General features: G+C 37.7%; 1 protein-coding gene across 1 annotated transcript; it reads left to right on the forward strand.

Moving 5' to 3' along the window:
- The first annotated feature begins 13,404 nt into the window (after positions 1-13,404).
- Positions 13,405-15,557, forward strand: LOC137134610 (probable endochitinase). The gene is made up of 4 exons (XM_067519552.1): positions 13,405-13,436; positions 13,711-13,742; positions 14,628-14,654; positions 14,786-15,557. Exons 2-4 carry the CDS (start codon positions 13,718-13,720, stop codon positions 15,154-15,156), a joined length of 423 nt encoding a protein of 140 aa, XP_067375653.1. The 5' UTR covers positions 13,405-13,436; positions 13,711-13,717; the 3' UTR covers positions 15,157-15,557.
- Positions 15,558-19,423: the final 3,866 nt, after the last annotated feature.

A 19,423-nucleotide genomic window follows, 5' to 3' on the forward strand; every position in this document is an offset into this window, starting at 1 on the left:
GAGAGAGGGTCAAGAGGAGGAAATGAGCTCAGTGCATTGGGGGGTGGGTCCCCCAGCAGTCTAAGCCTATGGCAGCATAACTATAGCTAACTATATGCTTTATTAAAGAGGAAGGTTTTAAGCCTAGACTTAAAAGTAGAGAGGGTGTCTGCTTCCCGAATCTGACCTGGGAGCTGGTTCCACAAGAGAGGAGCTTGATAGCTAAAGGCTCTACCTCCCATTCTACCTTTGGAAATTCTGAGAACCACGAGTAGGCCTGCATTCTGAGAGCGAAGTGGTCTACTGGGATGATATGGTGCTATGAGGTCTTCTATATATGATGGAGCCTGACCATTCAGAGCTTTATATGTAAGAAGCAGGGTTTTAAATTCTATTCTAGATTTAATGGGAAGCCAATGGAGAGAAGCTAGTGAAGGTGAAATATGATCTCTCTTGCTAGTTCCAGTCAGCACTCTTGCTGCAGCATTTTGGATTAATTGCAGGCTCTTTATGGAGTCACTGGGGCATCCTGAAAGTAGGGAATCACAGTAGTCCAACCTAGAAGTAACAAATGCATGGACCAGTTTTTTGGCATCACTTTGAGACAGGATGCTCCTAATTTTGGCAATGTTCCGTAGGTGGAAGAAGGCTGTTCTAGAGATTTGTTTTATATGTGAGTTAAAGGACAAATCCTGATCAAAAATAACTCCAAGGTTCCTTGCAGTAGTACTGGAGGCCAGATTTATGCCATCTAGAGTAACAATATGGTTGGACATCATGTCTCTGAGATTTTTGAGCCCAAATACTATGACTTCAGTTTTGTCTAAGTTTAAAAGTAAAAAATTGTGGGACATCCAGGCCTTTATGTCTTGTAGGCTTGAAGCTTTATTTTACTTTATACTTTATTTTCATCTGGTTCCATAGATAAATATATCTGGGTATCATCAGCATAACAGTGGAAATTTATGGAGTCTTTTCTACTTATGTTGCCTAAAGGAGACATATATAAAGTAAAATAATTTGATGGTCATTAAATAAAACGTCAAAGAAAAGTTGTTAATTGACATTGAGAACTTCTTTAAGATAAAAGTTGTAAAGATGTCTTTGCCCTTTGTGTTTATGTTCAGGTTTGGTAGAAAAGTCAAATATCTATATTTTGACATAATTTTAATTTGAGTATTATCACTAACAGTTGCTAAATAAAATTATTGCTAGAATTTATTTTTTAAACATGTAAATTACATTCAATGCTGCCTTGATAACAACAGCACTGAAGGAGCTTCAGCTATCATTAGCCTCCCAGCTGAACCCCCGCAACAATAGTGGAGAACAGTGAACAGACAAACATATGACCAGCTAAACAAAAGGTCCACAAGGTCTACAGTGATACCTGCCTCAAATAGATCATAATAGAGACACAATAGAGACACAAACACCTTTGAGGTGCAGGGGACAGAGGGTTTATGTGCAACCACAGGCTGACAACTAACCACTCTGATATGTTTACCGCATTTATCTCTTTTCCTCTTTATCTTATCTGTCTCTTACAGTATGTAACAAGATGAGCAAATTTAATTGATCAGATTTCAAGTGTGAGCAGGAAAACAGTCTATGAAGAACGGAAAAGTCTTTCTGAAGTCACACTAGTGGCAAGAATACTGGAGGACCTTCTGTGTCAGTGTTGCCAACATTTGAAAAATACTTTCTTTTATCTTTCTATCAACAGGAATACTGGACTTGGATGTGTATGTAGACGTTTAGGACTGCTGTTTGTTTCAGCTTGTGTGCTCAATGTTTCTTCTGTGTGTTAAAATGTCCAGCACATGTGTAATATAACAGGAAAAATTTGATCAAAGATGCAGCAAAGGATGAGTAATTAGGGTCATTTGGGTCACTGGCTGTAATTTATATCACACCCTTGCAGAGATATTAATTAAGCCATTGATTTTTTAAAATAAAATTTACTGACTTAATTAACTTCCCTACGTTGGACTGCAGTCCGAGTACAGTGTTGTTATGCATTTGCTCGTCCTGTGTTTTTTTTTTTTTGAGGTAGAATACTTTATGTAATACTGTATACGATGAAGTATACAATGGAAATAACAAATGGTCTGCACTCACTTTTACAAACAAAGTGTCAGGATATCACGGCTGGAGTCTGACCAAGTATAAAATGCCAGATGTGCCAGCAGCATTTGTACCCAAAGTGCTTCATGATGCTTCTCATTTACACTCACAATCACACAATGATGAGAGCTGCCATTCATCTAACCTGACCCACCAGAAGAAACTTTTTGTTCAGTGTCTTTATCAAAGATACTTGAAATAAAACATACGATGACAGAATAAGCAAAAACAGAACCACCGAGCCTGCAATTGGTGGACAACTGTTGCAGTCACATTTGCCAGAAAAGAAAGTGGAACAATTTCACTCAGTTGCACATCATGACATTTTATCCAAAGGATCATGTGGCCACGAGTGACTAGGTATTGAAGCACCACCGCTAGGATTCACAGGTGACTGTGCTACCAACTGGTCACGGTCACACTCATAATTATCCTCTTTACATTTACATTGAATGACAAACTGGACAGGTGTTTACAGCCTGTGACATTTCCGCCTGCCTTTCCCATACCCAAAGGCTTCTTTATTGATTACACTTGATGTGACTGTAACCAGAGGTTGTCGAATTTGCCACAACACCTCTTCCAATATGTTCCTTTAATGTGGGGACCCTAGTCTCATATCTCTTTGTACTTCATCACAGGTTTGCCTCCATCCAAAGTTAACACTACAACTTTTCCTGGAATAATTTTTGAATTGAATAATATATTTTGAATTCATGGCTTACATGTTGAAATTGTCTAAGACAGTGGACCCCAGTTCACAGCTTAATTCTGAAAGTAGTTATGCCAGGTACTGGAGGCCTAACAGCTAACAAACAGACTGAGGGCAACCCGGAGTCCGAGAAGTCTCTGCACTGTGTGTGCTCTCATAACCCTCCACTTTTCTAAAAAGGCTACTCTGGGTGGAGTATGCCTCTAAGACCTTGTCCACCTTAACCACATGCTTCACTCAGTTTCAAGGGGGCTATAGATACCACCCACCACTCTTCCCAGCTTAAGAAAGATAAGTGAAGATACCATCAGTCCAAGTCTTTATCTGTCACTGTAGGAGAATCTGGCTAATTGTTTGCAACATGCTGTTGAAGTAATATAGCCAACAAGTGTCAAAGCCTTGCATGACAATATGCTACTGCACAATAAATGTCCTTCCACCTTCGTCGTCTGTATAACTCAAGCTTGACTTGAGTTATACAGACAAAAATTGCCTCTATGTGGGTCCTGCACCAGAATAGGTGGAAAAGTAAGAGGACATCATTCAGCCATGCAGTGAGTGCAGCATTGCCTCATATAGCACTTATCCAATATGTGTCCAGTTGGTAGAGAATGTAGCTTGGAGAGGATGCAGTGTTGAACCAGCCACAGAGAGGCTGGATAGGTCGAGGACCTCATTTGAGTCCAAGTATGAGGGAGGGACAGGTGCCAAGAGTGAGCAAGGACCAATGGAGTCAGCAAAGGGAAGACATATTTTGCTGCCACATTCTATGTTTTGCATGCTAAAAATTTGGTTGGTGAGTGTGAGGCTAATTCTGAAAGCTGTTATGTTCAAAATAAAAATGGCAAGGCAGTGATAGTGAAAGAGAAGGTGCTGAGCCATTTGGATTTTAGGAGGCTGCTAACCCCAAACATCATAAAAGCTAATTGTTGTTGTTAAGGATACATTGATTACCATTGAGGCATGTTAAAAATCTAAAAATTGTTCTTGAATAGCGAGTTACATGATAAAGTAAATATTACTAATCTAAAGGAACTGGTCATCATTTCTTTTTACTATGGAAAGTCACATTAACCCCAACTCTGAGAGAACATGGGGGCCAGCATTCTTTTAGTTGATTGGTCCAACTTACATAAGTTGTGAATATGGTGGTACAAGGATTTACATTTACATGTAGTCATTTAGCGGACGATTTATCCAAAGCGACTTACAAGTGAGGTACAAGGCAGCAAGAATCTAAGTCAAGGAGAAATTATCAAAGCAAAGTCCTATCAGATAAGTGTTTCACGAGATGCAAGTGCGAGAAAGAGCAGATAGATTTAAGTGCATAGGAAGATCCGGAAGAGTTCTGTTTTCAGCAGTTTTTGGTATATTGGGAGTGAGTTTGGTAGCTCGTTCCAACATGGTGGGATCATTGCGGTGAAGAGTTTTGCCTGGTGTCTTCTGTGCGCTGAGGTGAAGAGACATCTTCACATCGGCCTCTCCAAGCCCAAAGTCTCTCATCCGGACAGAGATGTCTGAGAGACGGGCAGAAATGTTTGATGAGAGTCTCCCGGTGAAAAGGACAGGAAGAGCTGTGTGTCATCAGCATAGAGGTGATAGGAAAGACCATGTGAGTGAATGATAGAACCCAGGGATCCAGTATAGACAGAAAAAAGAAGAGGACCAAGCACTGAACCATGCAGCACGCCAGTAGAGAGGCTATAAGAATGAGAAACATGCCCCTGCCAGGATATATGGACAGTTTGAGGCATGTTGGGATCATCTGTGTGTTTTTGTGGACAACTATTTTAATTTAATTTACTTTTTGGAAAAATGCAGGTTCAGTCTGCTTTCACTTTCATTTCTTTCTGACTCTGTGACCTTGACCAAAAATGAGTTGGATGTTCAACATGTGTTGGATTTACCAAGATAAAGCAGATCAATGATGCAGCAAAGGATGATATGAAGAAAAGCCTCTAAATATTAAGGCACTTAAGGTCACTGGGTGTTTATCCCCCAGGGGTAAAAACCGACTAATTACTGATTCTATTCAAGATCTTTTCATATAACATCTTTCTCATTAGATCACACACCGATTACACACAGTTGCACTAGTTTTGTCAATATGTTCACCTGAAAATTCAAGATGATTAAATTAATTATAGTTTTTACTGTACATTCGAGACGATTGGCAGCACCACCTGTAAAGCCATGACGATAATCAGAGCTTTGCCATTGGTTGGCCTGAACTGTGGCAGGTAAAGTACATTATTGGTGTGATTACCCTCTAATATAATTTGGAAACAAAAAACTTTGGCTGTAACATTAATTGAAAACAAGCTATGAAAGATAATTTTAAAAAACAACCTGACATTGGACAGGACATTGTATTTCCATAATGTTGCACTGTAAATTCATTTTAGTTTATTATACATAAACTAGTAATGTTTTTACACCCTAGATTTAGTTTGCTACCTGTGTGGTCACTACCTCAGCATGAAACCTGTTCCCACTGTTCTTGCTTTTGTCTAAATCCAAAATAAGTCTATACAGCTGATGTAGTGTTTCACTTTGAAACAAGTGTCTTTATCTTGGCCTGCAGAGATGACACTCTGAGAAGGAGGTGAGCCAATTGGATTTTAGGAGGTTATATTCAGCTCCACTTCCTGAAAGCTATTTGTTGTTGTTAAGGATACATTGATCACAAAAAAATACAAAAAAATGTTAGATAGTTTGGAGGTTTAGAGTCAGCACGGTTGGATAACGATAAGCAATCAGAACAAGAAGGCTTCAAACAGCTCTCTCAACCTGTGTCATCTCTGCAGCTCCAAAGCTATGGTCCTTTAGTCTTTGACAGAATGATCATGACTCTGCCTCAGCAGTAAACTAAGGCTAATAACTTGCTCCACCTGGTGTATAAATACAGCATTGTAATAAGCTTGTACATCATTTACAGTACTCACAGACTATTAAAGTTATGAAAGGGATTGTAGCATGTTTTTTGCAAATGTTCATGATTTACAGAAATATATATTTGGACATTTTCATTAATACAGGCATCATTTGTCTGTTTTTTTGTTTGTTTTTCTTTAGCATATTTAGCTTCTTCCTACTATATCTTTCATTTCTTTCTCACACAGTTTGGCACATGTTTGAATTACAAGGAAAAAGCAGAAAAGGTGCAGCAAAGGAGGAAATGAAGGAAAACTTTTAAAGAATTAAGGGCCTTAATCTCACTGGGTGTGAAATGTTTTATTCCAGATCTCTTCATGTGACTTCCTTGTCATTATCAGACACTGTTGATACATAGTCATGACAGATAATTGGCAGCACCAACTGTATCACTATGACAATAAATACAACCTTGCCATTGATTGTCATGAACCTTGGTACTTAAGTAGTTTACTGGTGTTACTTAGCCTCTAATATAAATGTATTGAGTGTTGAATAGGGAGCAGTGTAAAGCACTTTGAGTTCCAATAGGTAGAAAAGTGCTATATAAGTGCAGATCATTTGCCATTTGGTTCCAGCAGATATGGTTATGATATCTGTTTTGGTTCTGTCAATGGGAGCTGCAGTTGTTTACCAATCACAGCAGTCGAGGCTTTTTCTGAAGATCAAACCCGATAGGCAGTTGTAATAAGTATAGGGGTTGTTTGGGTTGGCATAGTCCCCTATCAGAACTTTGTATGAGGACCCAAGAGGCAACACTGTGGGAGGGACGTGGGAATTTAATAATTTTATTAGTAAAGAAAAAAGGGACAAATAACAAATCTAAACAGAGACTAGGCCAAATAACAGAGAAAGTACCAACAAACTAAGCACAAGAATCAAGGAACTTGACTAGCAACTAAAATTCCACAATCTGAAACGCAACTTATAACAGAGAGCCAGGGCTAAAAATGGCTGAATGATGTCACTCCAATTCTCTGCAATTGCAGTAAAATAAATAAAATACAATATACAATAAAATAAATACAAAAGTGAAATCTGGCTAATGACATAAAAAGAAGGCTAACAAGCAAGAGCAAAACATAACCAAACCTCAGACCAAAACAGATAACAGAAGTCCATATGAGCATAAGTCAGGAGTCCAAAAACCACGAGGCAAAGAAAACTCGAAAACAGAGTGTGGCAGACGTTGAACCTTGTGTGTTGCATAGGTAACAAAGACGAAGAGCTGACAGGAATCAAGGGGAGAGTTGGGTTTTTAAAAGGCAGGGGAACAGGGGAAAACAATTGTGACTGTTGATAACTGATAAACTGGAGAAATTAACTGGGGACAGGAAGTGGAGAAAAAGAGAGAAAACCGGCAGGAAGTGATTTTGAGGGCCAGATCATAACATCCCCATCACACTTTCCATAACTGAACTCTTGCCTCTTGCCTCCCACCGGAAGCTGGAGCATAAACAAACAAACAAACAAAGATTTCAACGGGTTTGATTAACATTTGAATTTTGTCAGTTTAACTGTTCAAGTCACTGAAAACAATATGTACCTGTTAGTTAGATGGTTATAAACTTACCGAAGCTGGTGATGATCAAACAAAGAGCTTTAAAGTCACAGAAATGGTCAGTATTACATTGAAAATCAATTTAAAAAATTCTAACATATTTAAAAAGTTGCAAGCAACACTCTGGACACTCAACACTTTGTTAACACCAAGAAACTTTATAAAGCTTTTACTGTACATATAACTGGGGCTAAATGTCTAATTTAACATTTATGGACTACAACACATTACCGTGGTTTTCCTCGTGTTTCATTTACAGGTCTGACTGGTGCTATTTTAATGATGTTATCGTGTAACATTTTGTTTCTCTAGCAAGGTTCCTTTTCCTGATTTTCCACATCATAACCTAATTACTGAAACATGTAGATTTGTTATTGTCATCTCTGTTTATAAGGATCCTGTAGCAGTTTCCGGGTTAAACAATGGAACCTACTCATGAAAAAGTAGGCTAAGTTTCATATCTTGAAATTCTATTTATCTTGGCAGCTGCTGTTGGCAGACAACCACTATCTAATTTGGGAATCTGCCAAGTACTGGACTGTCCTTCAACGCCTCATAGCAAAGTTGCAGCTGACAGACAGCTCAAGCTACACCTTCTATAGAGACACAGTGATACTTCCTTAAAATAAAAAGCATTTACATCAAAGTGATTGGCCCTATTACTATAACAGCAGATGAGATATCAGACTTCAAGCATATTTTATTGAATTTCTTAATATGTGGAGACTTCCAAGAGAGGACGGGCGTTTGTATGTTAGTGGGCAGTGGGTTAGTGGGGGAAAGAACCATCTCAGCTTTACAACTGTTACAAGCCTAATATACAGTAAGTATAGAAAAGAATGTATTATAAATATAATATTTTATATCTATTATGTTGTATTTGTTAATAAGCACGTAATACAATACATTCTAATAAAATTTCACCTAAAATAACATCAGCACAACAGTACAATAACACCCTCTGTAGTTTGGTACATCAAGATCCAACCACTTCCAACAAAATAGTAGTAACCTTTGTACTGTGCAGGAGTACAAAGAAGAAAATATGAATTATAGCACACTAGCATCTGCAAAAGCTAAATAGTGGCTAAAGTTTGGAAATTCCTTTAAGTAAAAGTACAATATTTTCCTCCGTAACATATTGAAAATTGTACTTTAGTTTACTACATTAGTCAATCTACTTGGCAAAGTACAACGTCTGGCTGTAGTGGACCTGATGTCAAACGATTAATGAGGGTTTCATCAGTCAGACTCTGAACATGAGAATTGCCCAGCACGTGTTTGCAGATACACAGTCAAAAGATAGTACTGTACTTGGTAATAGATCAGTTAAACCTGAAAGTTTAAAGCATCATGATTGAAATTCTTTTTCTTTATTTTTATTGCATATGTATCTGAAGTATAAGGAAGAGATTTGATCGCTGAGGGAGGAAGAGGTGAGTCATTCTGCAGTTTTCTGGGACTAACTGCCACTCCAGTTATAACGAGAAATACCTGTCCGTACACAACATAGTTTATTTTGTAATTATTTTTTACCCCCTATTGTAATAAACATATCCTGCTAGGACAAATGCAATTCGGCATATTAAATGACAAGATTTTAGCTAATGGAAAACACCTGGACCTATTCTCACCTCCCCTATTATCCACCTAATGAGCCTATTCAGGCCAAGCATGGAACAAAGTCTACTCTGGAGGATATAACTGGGTCACCTAGCCAACTTTCCCTGAGACTCAAAAAGCTGCTGAAGGATAAGCTGCGAAACATTTCTAACCAAGAAGAAAGAAGTACAGTTGACATGATTCAATCTTCGGATAACCAAACATAAATGACTGAGAATCTTCATGTTTTATACACATTCATTCATGGCCTAAAAACACAGATGGAAAAGAAGTTTTTACCAATGAGAAAATCTGGAAATCAAATTGTGGGATTGCTGCCTTTGAGTCTGTCTGTTTGCCCAGATTAACCAGGCACAGCCGTGTTTCCACACCAGTGTTAATCAGACATTTACTTACCTGGTTTTCCTCTGTCCAGTGAATGCATCACTCCCAGCACTCCCCTGCTCTGTTCAAGGTCACTGCAGGCATCACTTCATTGTGATTGTGTGTGTTATATTCTGCCACTCTTTACACTGTTGCAACAAGCTGACTGGTTTCTTAATAGCTGATTTAACAATTCTATGGACATTTGCCTACTTTCTATGTTAAAAACATTCAGCACATACATAGGTGCATGTAGCATTCGATAAACTGTTAAATATACATTTATGATCAATGACATGTTAATTGACAGCAGTAGAAGTATAGTGAACTATAGTATAGTGAAGTATAGTGAGCATTTTCATCTGACACCAGCTTTTATTCTCTAAATGTAATTACTTCCCATTGGCTGAAAGAACTGCAGGTTGGATTTTATGACTTCAGAGTCACACATGCATTCCTGATGCAGCGCCACCATTATTTTGGGTAAAAAGAAGTTTGGGGGGGGGGTTGGGCCTTAATGATGATTCTAGCACTGTTGTACAGGAAGATGTATCTGTAATATTTGGGGGGAGGATCTGGTAAAATCTTCTTTAATTATACATAAATAAAGTCATGAAATTAAAGGAATACTAGGCTCAACAGAACTATGGTTCTTAGTCAGCCTTGCTACAGTGCTGAAAAGAAACTGGGAGTTGTTCTTGTTTTCCTCTATTAATGATGAATAATATGCTGTTCTGGCATCACGGACAACTGTTTTTTCAGGCTAAATGAGATTCTTCTAAATTTCTGGAACGCCACTTCGTTTGTGAACTATGTCATGGAGATCGCCTCTTCTGTTTTACTACATTGCTTGTCAGAAGGGAAACACTATCAAGTATTTTACCTCCATTGTATTCACATATGGAGCAAATGAAGCAAATGAAGAAAGAATTGTTTCTTTGAACTTGTTTACAGCACTTGCACTTGACTGCTAACTTTCTAACTGATTATTGTAAATTCAAATGTTATTTATTTCGTAGTTATAAATGGTCAGACAAAAAAGAATTGTACGGAAACACCTTTAAATTATCAGTTTCAATACAATATGTAACGACAAGGTCTAGGTTCTGACTAAAATAGTGAGTGGGTTTATTTACATTTTGGGAAAAACCAATGAAATGCAGTCTTGAGGGAATTACTGTCAGCATCTACATGAATATTAAAGTCACCTACTATCATGACTTTATCTGTACTAAACACTACATCGGATAGGAAATCTGAAAATTCATTCAAAAACTGAATAAGGGGCTTGAGGAGCATAATAACAAACAGAAGTGTTTTTGAGTTTTCCCGTTTGGTGTGAAAGGCTAAGAGTAAGGCTCTCAAATGAGTTATAACTATGTTTAGGTCAAGTGTTTATTGGTGAGTTTGAGTGGAAGATTGCAGATACCCTTCCACCTCAGCCTGTGCTTCTGGGGACATGATAATATGACTTTGGGGTGGCTGCCTCATTTAGACTGACACATTCTTCCTGCTGCAACCAAGTTTCAGTAAGAAAGAATATATCGAATAGATGATTGTTTAAGTCATTCACTAACGGAGATTTAGACGAGAGAGATCTGATATTTAACAATCCATATTTAATTGTTTTGGGGTTTTGTTCTGTGAGAGGAGTAGTCTTAACTTTTATCAAAGTAAACCTTTTTGGTTTGGAATCGTCAATCGTGGAATGAATCGTCACCCAGCCGGTCTGGCATCGTGGCTGCTCGGGAACTGCCAGGGGACAGCTAACAGGGGCTATGATAGGTTGTCCCGCACCAGCTAAAGGAAGCAGAGGAAAATCTGAACATGAGACACACTGAGCAAGTGAGAGAAGGAGAGACAGAGGGAGAAAGGGAAGCCATTGCTAACAGATGACTGCTAAGCTAGCAGAGCTAAGATAGATAAAATTTGGAAATAGTTAATGATAGCTAGTTATATTTTAGAAGAGCGGGTGCTTGAGTAATACAAGCATATGTCAAGTCTCAAGTAGTAATTCTTGTGTAAATAAACTTATTTAAGTAAGTATTTTACTTTATTTAAGTAAAATAGGAGGTACAATTACTCAGTGAACAGTCCTTTGGCAGAAACCAAAGAGTGTGCAGTAACAGAAAGTGTCACGATACGTTTACCTCAGGAGGAAGTGAGGATCCAACTTTAGTCGCCTTTTTTTTTTCACTTTCATTGAAAAAACAGACTCAGTAGTGTGTGACCCAATAACAAGATGACATTACATGAATAAAACTGAATAGAAAAGGAAAATCTTCTAATTTATACCTTTATACAAGATATGATCCTTCGCCCACACCACGGTCAACCATGATTCACTGCTGTAAAAAAAACAAGAGAGAAACTTCAAAAAGGGGTTAAGTGAGGAATGTGAAAGTCTCATGATTAGAATCTTGATGTTAACTAACACTCATGTCATTTTTTGCTGCATATTTCATCAGCCTTAACCTGGTAAACACTTTTAGGTCAAGCACAGTGAGGACAGCAAAAAAATCATATAGCTCTGTAAAACTATGCTATCTGCAGAAGCATGCAACTCAGAATTCAACTTAAATAAACAATAACTTTACTTCCTATTGGAACTCACCAGTGTATGAACAGTGAGGAATGAGGAAGGTACATGAATAGTCTTGCAAAACAATGCTCGAAAACAATATCCAGTGAGTTTAAGGACCTTTTTCCTCATAACATTTGCTAATTTACACCTGTGCTGAACATTTGACACACGTTTAGTTCAAAGACAGTGAGTGAGAAAGAAATGAAAGAGATTACAGGCAGAACTACCACTTCCCAAAAACTATAGAATAAAATTACAGTAAACATCCACAAAATCCACACTATCTGTGACTGGGCCATAACAAATCCCTGATGGGTCTCTGCTGGTAATGCAAATGATGTAGAAGCCTATTACAATACTGTATGTATGCACCAGGTGAAGCATGCGATTAGTCTTAGTTTACTGCAGAGGCAGAGTCATAATCATTCAGTCAAAGTCTCAAAGACCCAGTTGACCTCACACAGTAAATACAAACTGACCCATGTAAACGGTCTGACAGCATTGTCTGATCAGTTTCTGTTTAATAATCTCTCATTTTCTACATAACAAACTAAAATTATTTTTTATATAAATATGTCATTGTCTTTTCATAAGCTTTAGAATATTTAACACATATATACATACAAACACAGATTTGCATAGGTGCCATATTTTATTTTTTGCTTTTAACACATTTTGATAGTTTGGACAGGACACTAATTCACCTGTGACGGGTCCTTTCACATAAAGGTGTATTTATATCCTTATATTATTTATATTAATCCTTTGAACACATTCACTGCACTTTCTGGGTGTGACTTTTTTTTGCAGTGTATTAAACAGTGTCAAGACCAAGAATATTTGTGTCCCGCACTAACTACCAGCCAGTCCCTTCTGTATAGACATCCCACCTCCCCTGGAAGCTTGGCTTCTCCACATATTGATCGCAAAAAACGATCCAAGAAATCTGACATGATTGACAGGTTTTTATTTCCGTGTGTTTATAGAAGGTGTAACATTTGTCAACTGCTGCTCTGCTTTGACATATTTAATAACATTTCTAGATATGAAACTTAACCTTTTTGCTCAACCCAGAAACCACTACAGGAACTTTATAATCACAGTAAAAAATGACAAACATGTTTTTAGTACTTAGTTTATTTTATGGAACTACACGATGATTAAAAAAAACAATCCCTTTTTGTAGTTAACAAAAAATATATTTAAGGTTTAAAAATTAATAGCTTTAGGAGGGTTCTGGCTCTATGCAATATTAAGTTGCATATTAAGCGATTTTTCCACCTTAGCCACAGTTAAAGCTTTTTTTAACGTTTTCATTTTTTTCTTTGTAGCGTTTACACTGATATGTGTTTAGCCTTCAGATGGCAACATCGTCCAATGTCAAAACCGAAAGCTCCTGGTATGAGATAATTTCCCTCTTCTGTTGGACATTCCAGAATTATCCCCACCCAGTGCCTCACCCTGTCAGCGGCACTAATATTAAGGCCAGACATTCTGTCAGTTATCCATCAGACGCAGGAGAGACACAATCTGCTTTTTGCACCTTTCTCTTTGTAAGTATCTGATTTCACAGACATTATACTTGTTTTGCTGTATACTGCTGTACCTACTCTAACTGTCAAACCTTTTAAAAAATATTTTAGGTCTGGCTGAACCAACAGGTACTGTACAGGTTTTTGTTTCTTTGTGTGTGTGTGTTGTATCTGATGTCATCATGATGATCATTGTGTGTTATAGAAACATGTTGTGATACTTGTCAAGTTTAAAGCTGTTGTCTGCTTGGCACTGTTAATGTATTGATCAAATCTTTTCTGTTTTTACACATAGTAACAACATGTGCAGGCTAATTCTGACTGCAGGTAAGACACACTGAACAACCTAAAGAGTTGGTTCATCCAAATCCCTCTACTCCCTCTAAACTATCTCTAATAATCTTAGATTAACTAATTTAGGTTTGGTTTCTGAAATTTCTCTCCCCTCATCAATACAATGATGAATGGAATTTTGTTCACTTTTAAACTGAAGTAACAAGAAGTGAACTTAAATTTCACTACACAAAAAAGTAGATGATTTGTTTGAATTCAAGTTTAAAGCTAATTTAAAATGTGATAATTCCATTGCAAAATCTAAAATGTATTATATTGTATTTGTTAATAAACACGTAATGCAATACATTCTATTAAAATTTTACCTAAAATAACATCAGCACAACAGTACAATAACACCTTCTGTAGTTTGGTACATCAAGATCCAACCACTTCCAACAAAAAGGTAGTAACCTTTATACTGTGCAGGAGCAACCAACCAAAAGGACTAATGCTCAGAGTTCAGGAGAGTCAGTTATTTTGCTGGAATAAAGAGTCTCACAATGACATTTCATTTCTAAACAATGAGTGATGACCAGAAGGCAGCAACAGCTGTGCACAGATTTGACCTAAGTTGGCCCAGAGAAGACTTCATTGGGCTAGACAGGAGGAACGCAGCCATAAGTACAGTATATATACAAGAGAGCTTTCCAATATGACCCCTGCTTTTTATGGCGTTAGGCGTACATCTTTAAAGTTGTTCTTATCAATAATTTCATGGATTGTGAGAGTAAGAAGGAAAAGATAATCTGTGGCCATTATTTCTGCATGGACACACTACTGTCGCTGAATGTATAACATGTTACACTAAAATTTCATTTAGTTATTCTAGTAATTTGTGTTCAATTTAATACTAACCAAGTCTGTCTGACTTTAAAGGTCTGTGTTTGATCATCGCCACCTTGGGTAAGTTTATAACCATCTAACCAGCAAGTATATAGTGTCTTTACATCAGTGTCAGCAGTAATTAGTATAGGGAATCTGACAAAATACAAAAGCTAATTAAAGCTGTTGAAACCTGGGTTTCTATGTTCCAGCTTCTGGTGCCAGCCAGTTCTGTATCGGAAAGAGTAATGGGGATTACGCCAACGTAAACAACCCAAACTCTTATTACACCTGCTCAGGTGGGCTGACCTACGTCAGATCCTGCCCATCTGGTCTGATCTTCAGACAAAGCTGTAACTGCTGTGACTGGCCCACAACTCCATCTCCCACTACCACAACCAAAGCACCTACTAAAACCACATCTGCTGGACCCATTGATCAGTTCTGTAAAGGAAGGCTTGACGGGGACTATGCCAACCCAAAGAACCCCAGCACTTTTTACAGCTGTTCCAATGGGTTTACCTACCTCATGAAGTGCCAAACAGGTTTGGTCTTCAGCCAAAGTTGTGACTGCTGCCAATGACTCACAACTGCATCTGGCAGCGTCTGAAGTGATGGGCCAAGAGTGTGACCTCAGCTACCACAACTAAATGTAGTTGACCTAGTCTCCTACTACAACAGCTATGACCCTTCCTATCACAAAGACAACTCACAACGTAAAACAGAACATCAACTTGTCTAATCTCCTGTTAGCCACTCTTTACTTGACATGCCTTACTCAATCTTTAACTGTTTGTTAACTGTTAATTGTTGCATAAACACTGCATGTCATTGGATTGTTCTTCTCTAACAATTCGACTTCTGTTGCCATTGTAAACTGCTCATACAAACATATATTGCAAAGCTTTCTGTAATCAACACTCACGCATGGTACTCAATTTTAAAAAATGAATCAATAATAAAATGATTGACAAAATACCACAATCATTCCTGTATAGTTCATTTTTCTTTATAGTTTGCTTATTTTATGGTTTCTTGTTTCCTGATGGACAACAGGAAACAAGCTGACTAAACTAGAGCTAGAGGCAGGCCAGATAGCAAAACATTGATGGAGCTATAAATTATGAGCTTTTACAGGACAACTTTTCAGTTTTGTGGAAATAAACAGAATTTTTGTCAAGATAGTCTTTGCAGGGCCTTTTTAGAAAGTATAAAATACGAAAGTACTAAGAAGGAAATATGAGTTATAGCACACTAGTTGCTTGAGAGTGCTAAGCAAAATGAACAAAGAACTACCAGTACCACGTATTTAGCAGAATTAAGTCCCTTTCCCTTACTATGACCTTTCTTTGCCATCTCCACAGTCAGAGCTGCACATCTTACAAGTCCTCCCCTCTATGTTCAATGGTGTCCATCCCTGCATATATCTGTCTCTGTGGACATTAATCAGAGTGCTAAGGAATACATAGGAATATATGAAGAATATATAACCTTTAACACACTATTAAAAGTAAAAATTTCTACAACACTCAAAACCTAATAACGTCCAGCTGACTAGGGCAACAACTATAATGCTAAAAGAAAACCAAATAAAAAAACATTAAAATACTACTAAATACAAATAATAATAGGGAATAATTTGGGGCCTCCCTGCAGCACAGTTCAGTCTAGTAATCCTGTGTAAATCCCAGGGTTTCTGCAGCTGACCATAAGCAATGTTTCCATAGGGACTTATAATTGATTGGGATTGTATTGTCCACAAAGTAAGATCTCCTAAAGAAGTGTGCAGAGCGTGGTAGAGCATAAAGATTGAAGAAAAGCTGTATGAAAGCAGGGGGAGGAAGAGCTGGGCAGAGCAGAAGTTGAGTTAAGTTGGATATTGTAGCTTTAAATGGCCTCTTTAAAAGATACCAGGGAAAAAAATAAGTGAAATAAATGACACTGGGTGTGGTGTGACATATCTGGTAGATACTGTATATGTAGATCTATAAAACTCTTTAGTATGACACAGTGACTGAACAGCAAAGACTAGACAGAGATGATTAGATTCTTGCAGAGCTGTGGTTCTCTGTTACATAGAGACTAAAACACGAGCTGATAAAGGTGGAGCTGATGTGAACCATGTACTGACAGCTGCTTATTTTAAAATTAGCATTAATTAATTGGTTATATTTTTGTTAAGAATCAGCATCTGCAAAAGCGAAATAGTGGCTTAAGTTTTGTCAAACCTAAAAGTACAATATTTTATTCCGTAACATATTGAAAATTGTACTTTAGTTTACTGCATTAGTAAATCTACGTGGCAACCTACAACGTCTGGCTGTAGTGGACCTGATGTCAAACAATTAATGAGGGTTTCATCAGTCAGACTCTAAACATGAGAATTGTCCAGCAACCTACTTGGCAATAGGATCATGATTGAAATTCTTTTTCTTTTCTTTTTTTATTGTATATGTATCTGAAGTATGAGGAAGAGATTTGATCACTGAGGGAGGAAGAGGTGAGTGATTCTGCAGTTTTCTGGGTCAAACTGCCACCTAAGTTATAACGAGAAATACCTGTCCATACACAACATAGTTCATTTTGTGATTATTTTATATCCCCTATTGTAATAAATGTATCCTGCTGGGACTAATGCAATTCTACAATTGATCCTTTTCATTAATGTGTCAAATTTGCTGTGTAGAAAAAGATACAGTTGAGTTTACGGTCAATACTTTCAAGAACGGAAAGATGACTTTTTGGTTGTTGTTTTTCTAACAGCATGGGTTAAATCAGCATAACCAACTATGTGTCTTGATTGCAAATAAACATCTGAGAATTTGAGCAGCTACAGGATCTGACTTTCCTGAAAAGTAAGCAACAGGTCTGACTTCCACAACGGTCCTGTAACAAAAATAAATGTCATGAATCCATTTCGTTTGTCAACGCTTTGTGTAAATGATCTGGATGGATGAGCCAGTTCCCAAGTAGTTGGATGTAGTTTGCAATGCTTTTTTTGAACCCTTAAAAGCCTGTTTAGCTTCTGGGGTCCACACAACCTGGTCAAGTGACTGCAGTACTTTGTCATGCATAATGGAGCTCAGTGTGGCTTAGTTTGGAGGAGTTAGAGAGTAGTTAAGAATGAAGGTCCTGCAATAAGATCACATTCCCAGAATTGAGTGCACTTGTTTCTTGGTGATAGATTTAGTGATATTTTAAATAGCCTCAGTGTGTTTGGGTGAGAGGGATTTGACCTCAGCTGTGATCACATGACTATATAAACTACTTTTTCTTTAAGTGGGTGCACTGTATTTATTTGATACTTTTTCAGACAGATCAAAAAATCATGCATTTACTGAAGCAGGGCTGATCCTGCTTACGTATTTAATGGCTTAAGATTTCAGTTGATGGAAAACACATGAACCCCATTCTAGGGGATTAGGGGTTTTACCATTGTAATCATTACATTTTGATGACTCCACCCTGTTCTCACCTCCCCTATTATCCACCTAATGAGCCTATTTAGGCCAAGTGTGGAACAAAGTCTACTCTGGAGGATATAACTGGGTCCCCTAGCAAACTTTCCCTCAGACTGACGAAGCTGCTCAAGGATAAGTAGCGAAACATTTCTAACTAAGTACAGTTGACATGATTCCATCTTCGGATAACGAAACCTAGATGACTGAGAATCTTCATGTTTTATACACATTCATTCATGGCCTAAAACACAGATGAAAAACAAGTTTTTACCAATAAGTAAATGTGGAAATCAAATTGTGGGATTGCTGACTTTGAGTCTGTCTGTTTGCCCAGCTTAACCAGGTGTGGTATTTTGGGCACAGCCATATTTCCTAACCAGTGTTAACCAGACATTCCCTTACCTGGTTTTCCTCTGTCCAGTGAATGCATCACTCCCAGCACTCCCCTGCTCTGTTCAAGGTCACCACAGGCATCACTTCATTGTGATTGTGTGTCTTACATTCTGCCCCTCTTTACACTCTTGCAACAAGCTGACTGGTTTCTTAATAGCTGATTTCACAATTCTATGGACATTTGCCTACTTTCCATGTTAAAATCATTCAGCACATACATAGGTGCATGGAGCATTCAATGAACTGTTAAATATACACTTATGATCAATGACATGTTAATTGAAAGCAGCATAATCAACTGCAGCTTTTCATCTGACACCAGCTTTTATCCTCTAAATGTATTTACTTCCTATTGGCTGAAAGAACTGCAGGTTGGATTTTATGACTTCAGAGTCACACATGCATTTCTGATGCAGCACCACCATTAGAGTATCACAAATACCATTGAAAAACCACAGCGCTTTACATTTGTATAAATGCTCATCATAGCATTTCTAAAATCACAACTCTAATGGTTGCCAAAGACTTTTGCACAGTACTGTAAATAGCTTTTTTATGCTAGCAGCAACTGTCGCTGGAGTTATTATGTTTTCAGGTTGTTTTTCCTTCCAGGTGAGTAAGTTGACCAATATATCTCACTTATTTTCCCATCTCTTTGTTCCAGAACTTTTGTGGATTATGGCTGTATTTTTTTGTAAACTCCAACTTGGGTTTTTGATTCTTACTGCTGATACGGGTTTTGCATCTTGTGGTAGGATTTCTGTGTTTTCTTCAACAAATGGAATGTTATATACCTTTACCCCTTTTCCCCCTGCTGTGCAGAGGCTGTTGGTGAAGTCACTGTGTTGTTTTGAAGGTTGTTTTTCCATTAGCCGTCATTAGCCATACTTGTATTTTATCAGTCTCAAGGTTGTATTTAAAATCATTTTATCTCGTTTACAATAATTGTTGCAGAAAAAGGGATTGGCATAACTGCAGAGTCGGCCAAATGAAATC

This window comes from Channa argus, chromosome 10 (assembly GCF_033026475.1).
Source record: "Channa argus isolate prfri chromosome 10, Channa argus male v1.0, whole genome shotgun sequence".
NCBI classification, from domain to species: domain Eukaryota; kingdom Metazoa; phylum Chordata; class Actinopteri; order Anabantiformes; family Channidae; genus Channa; species Channa argus.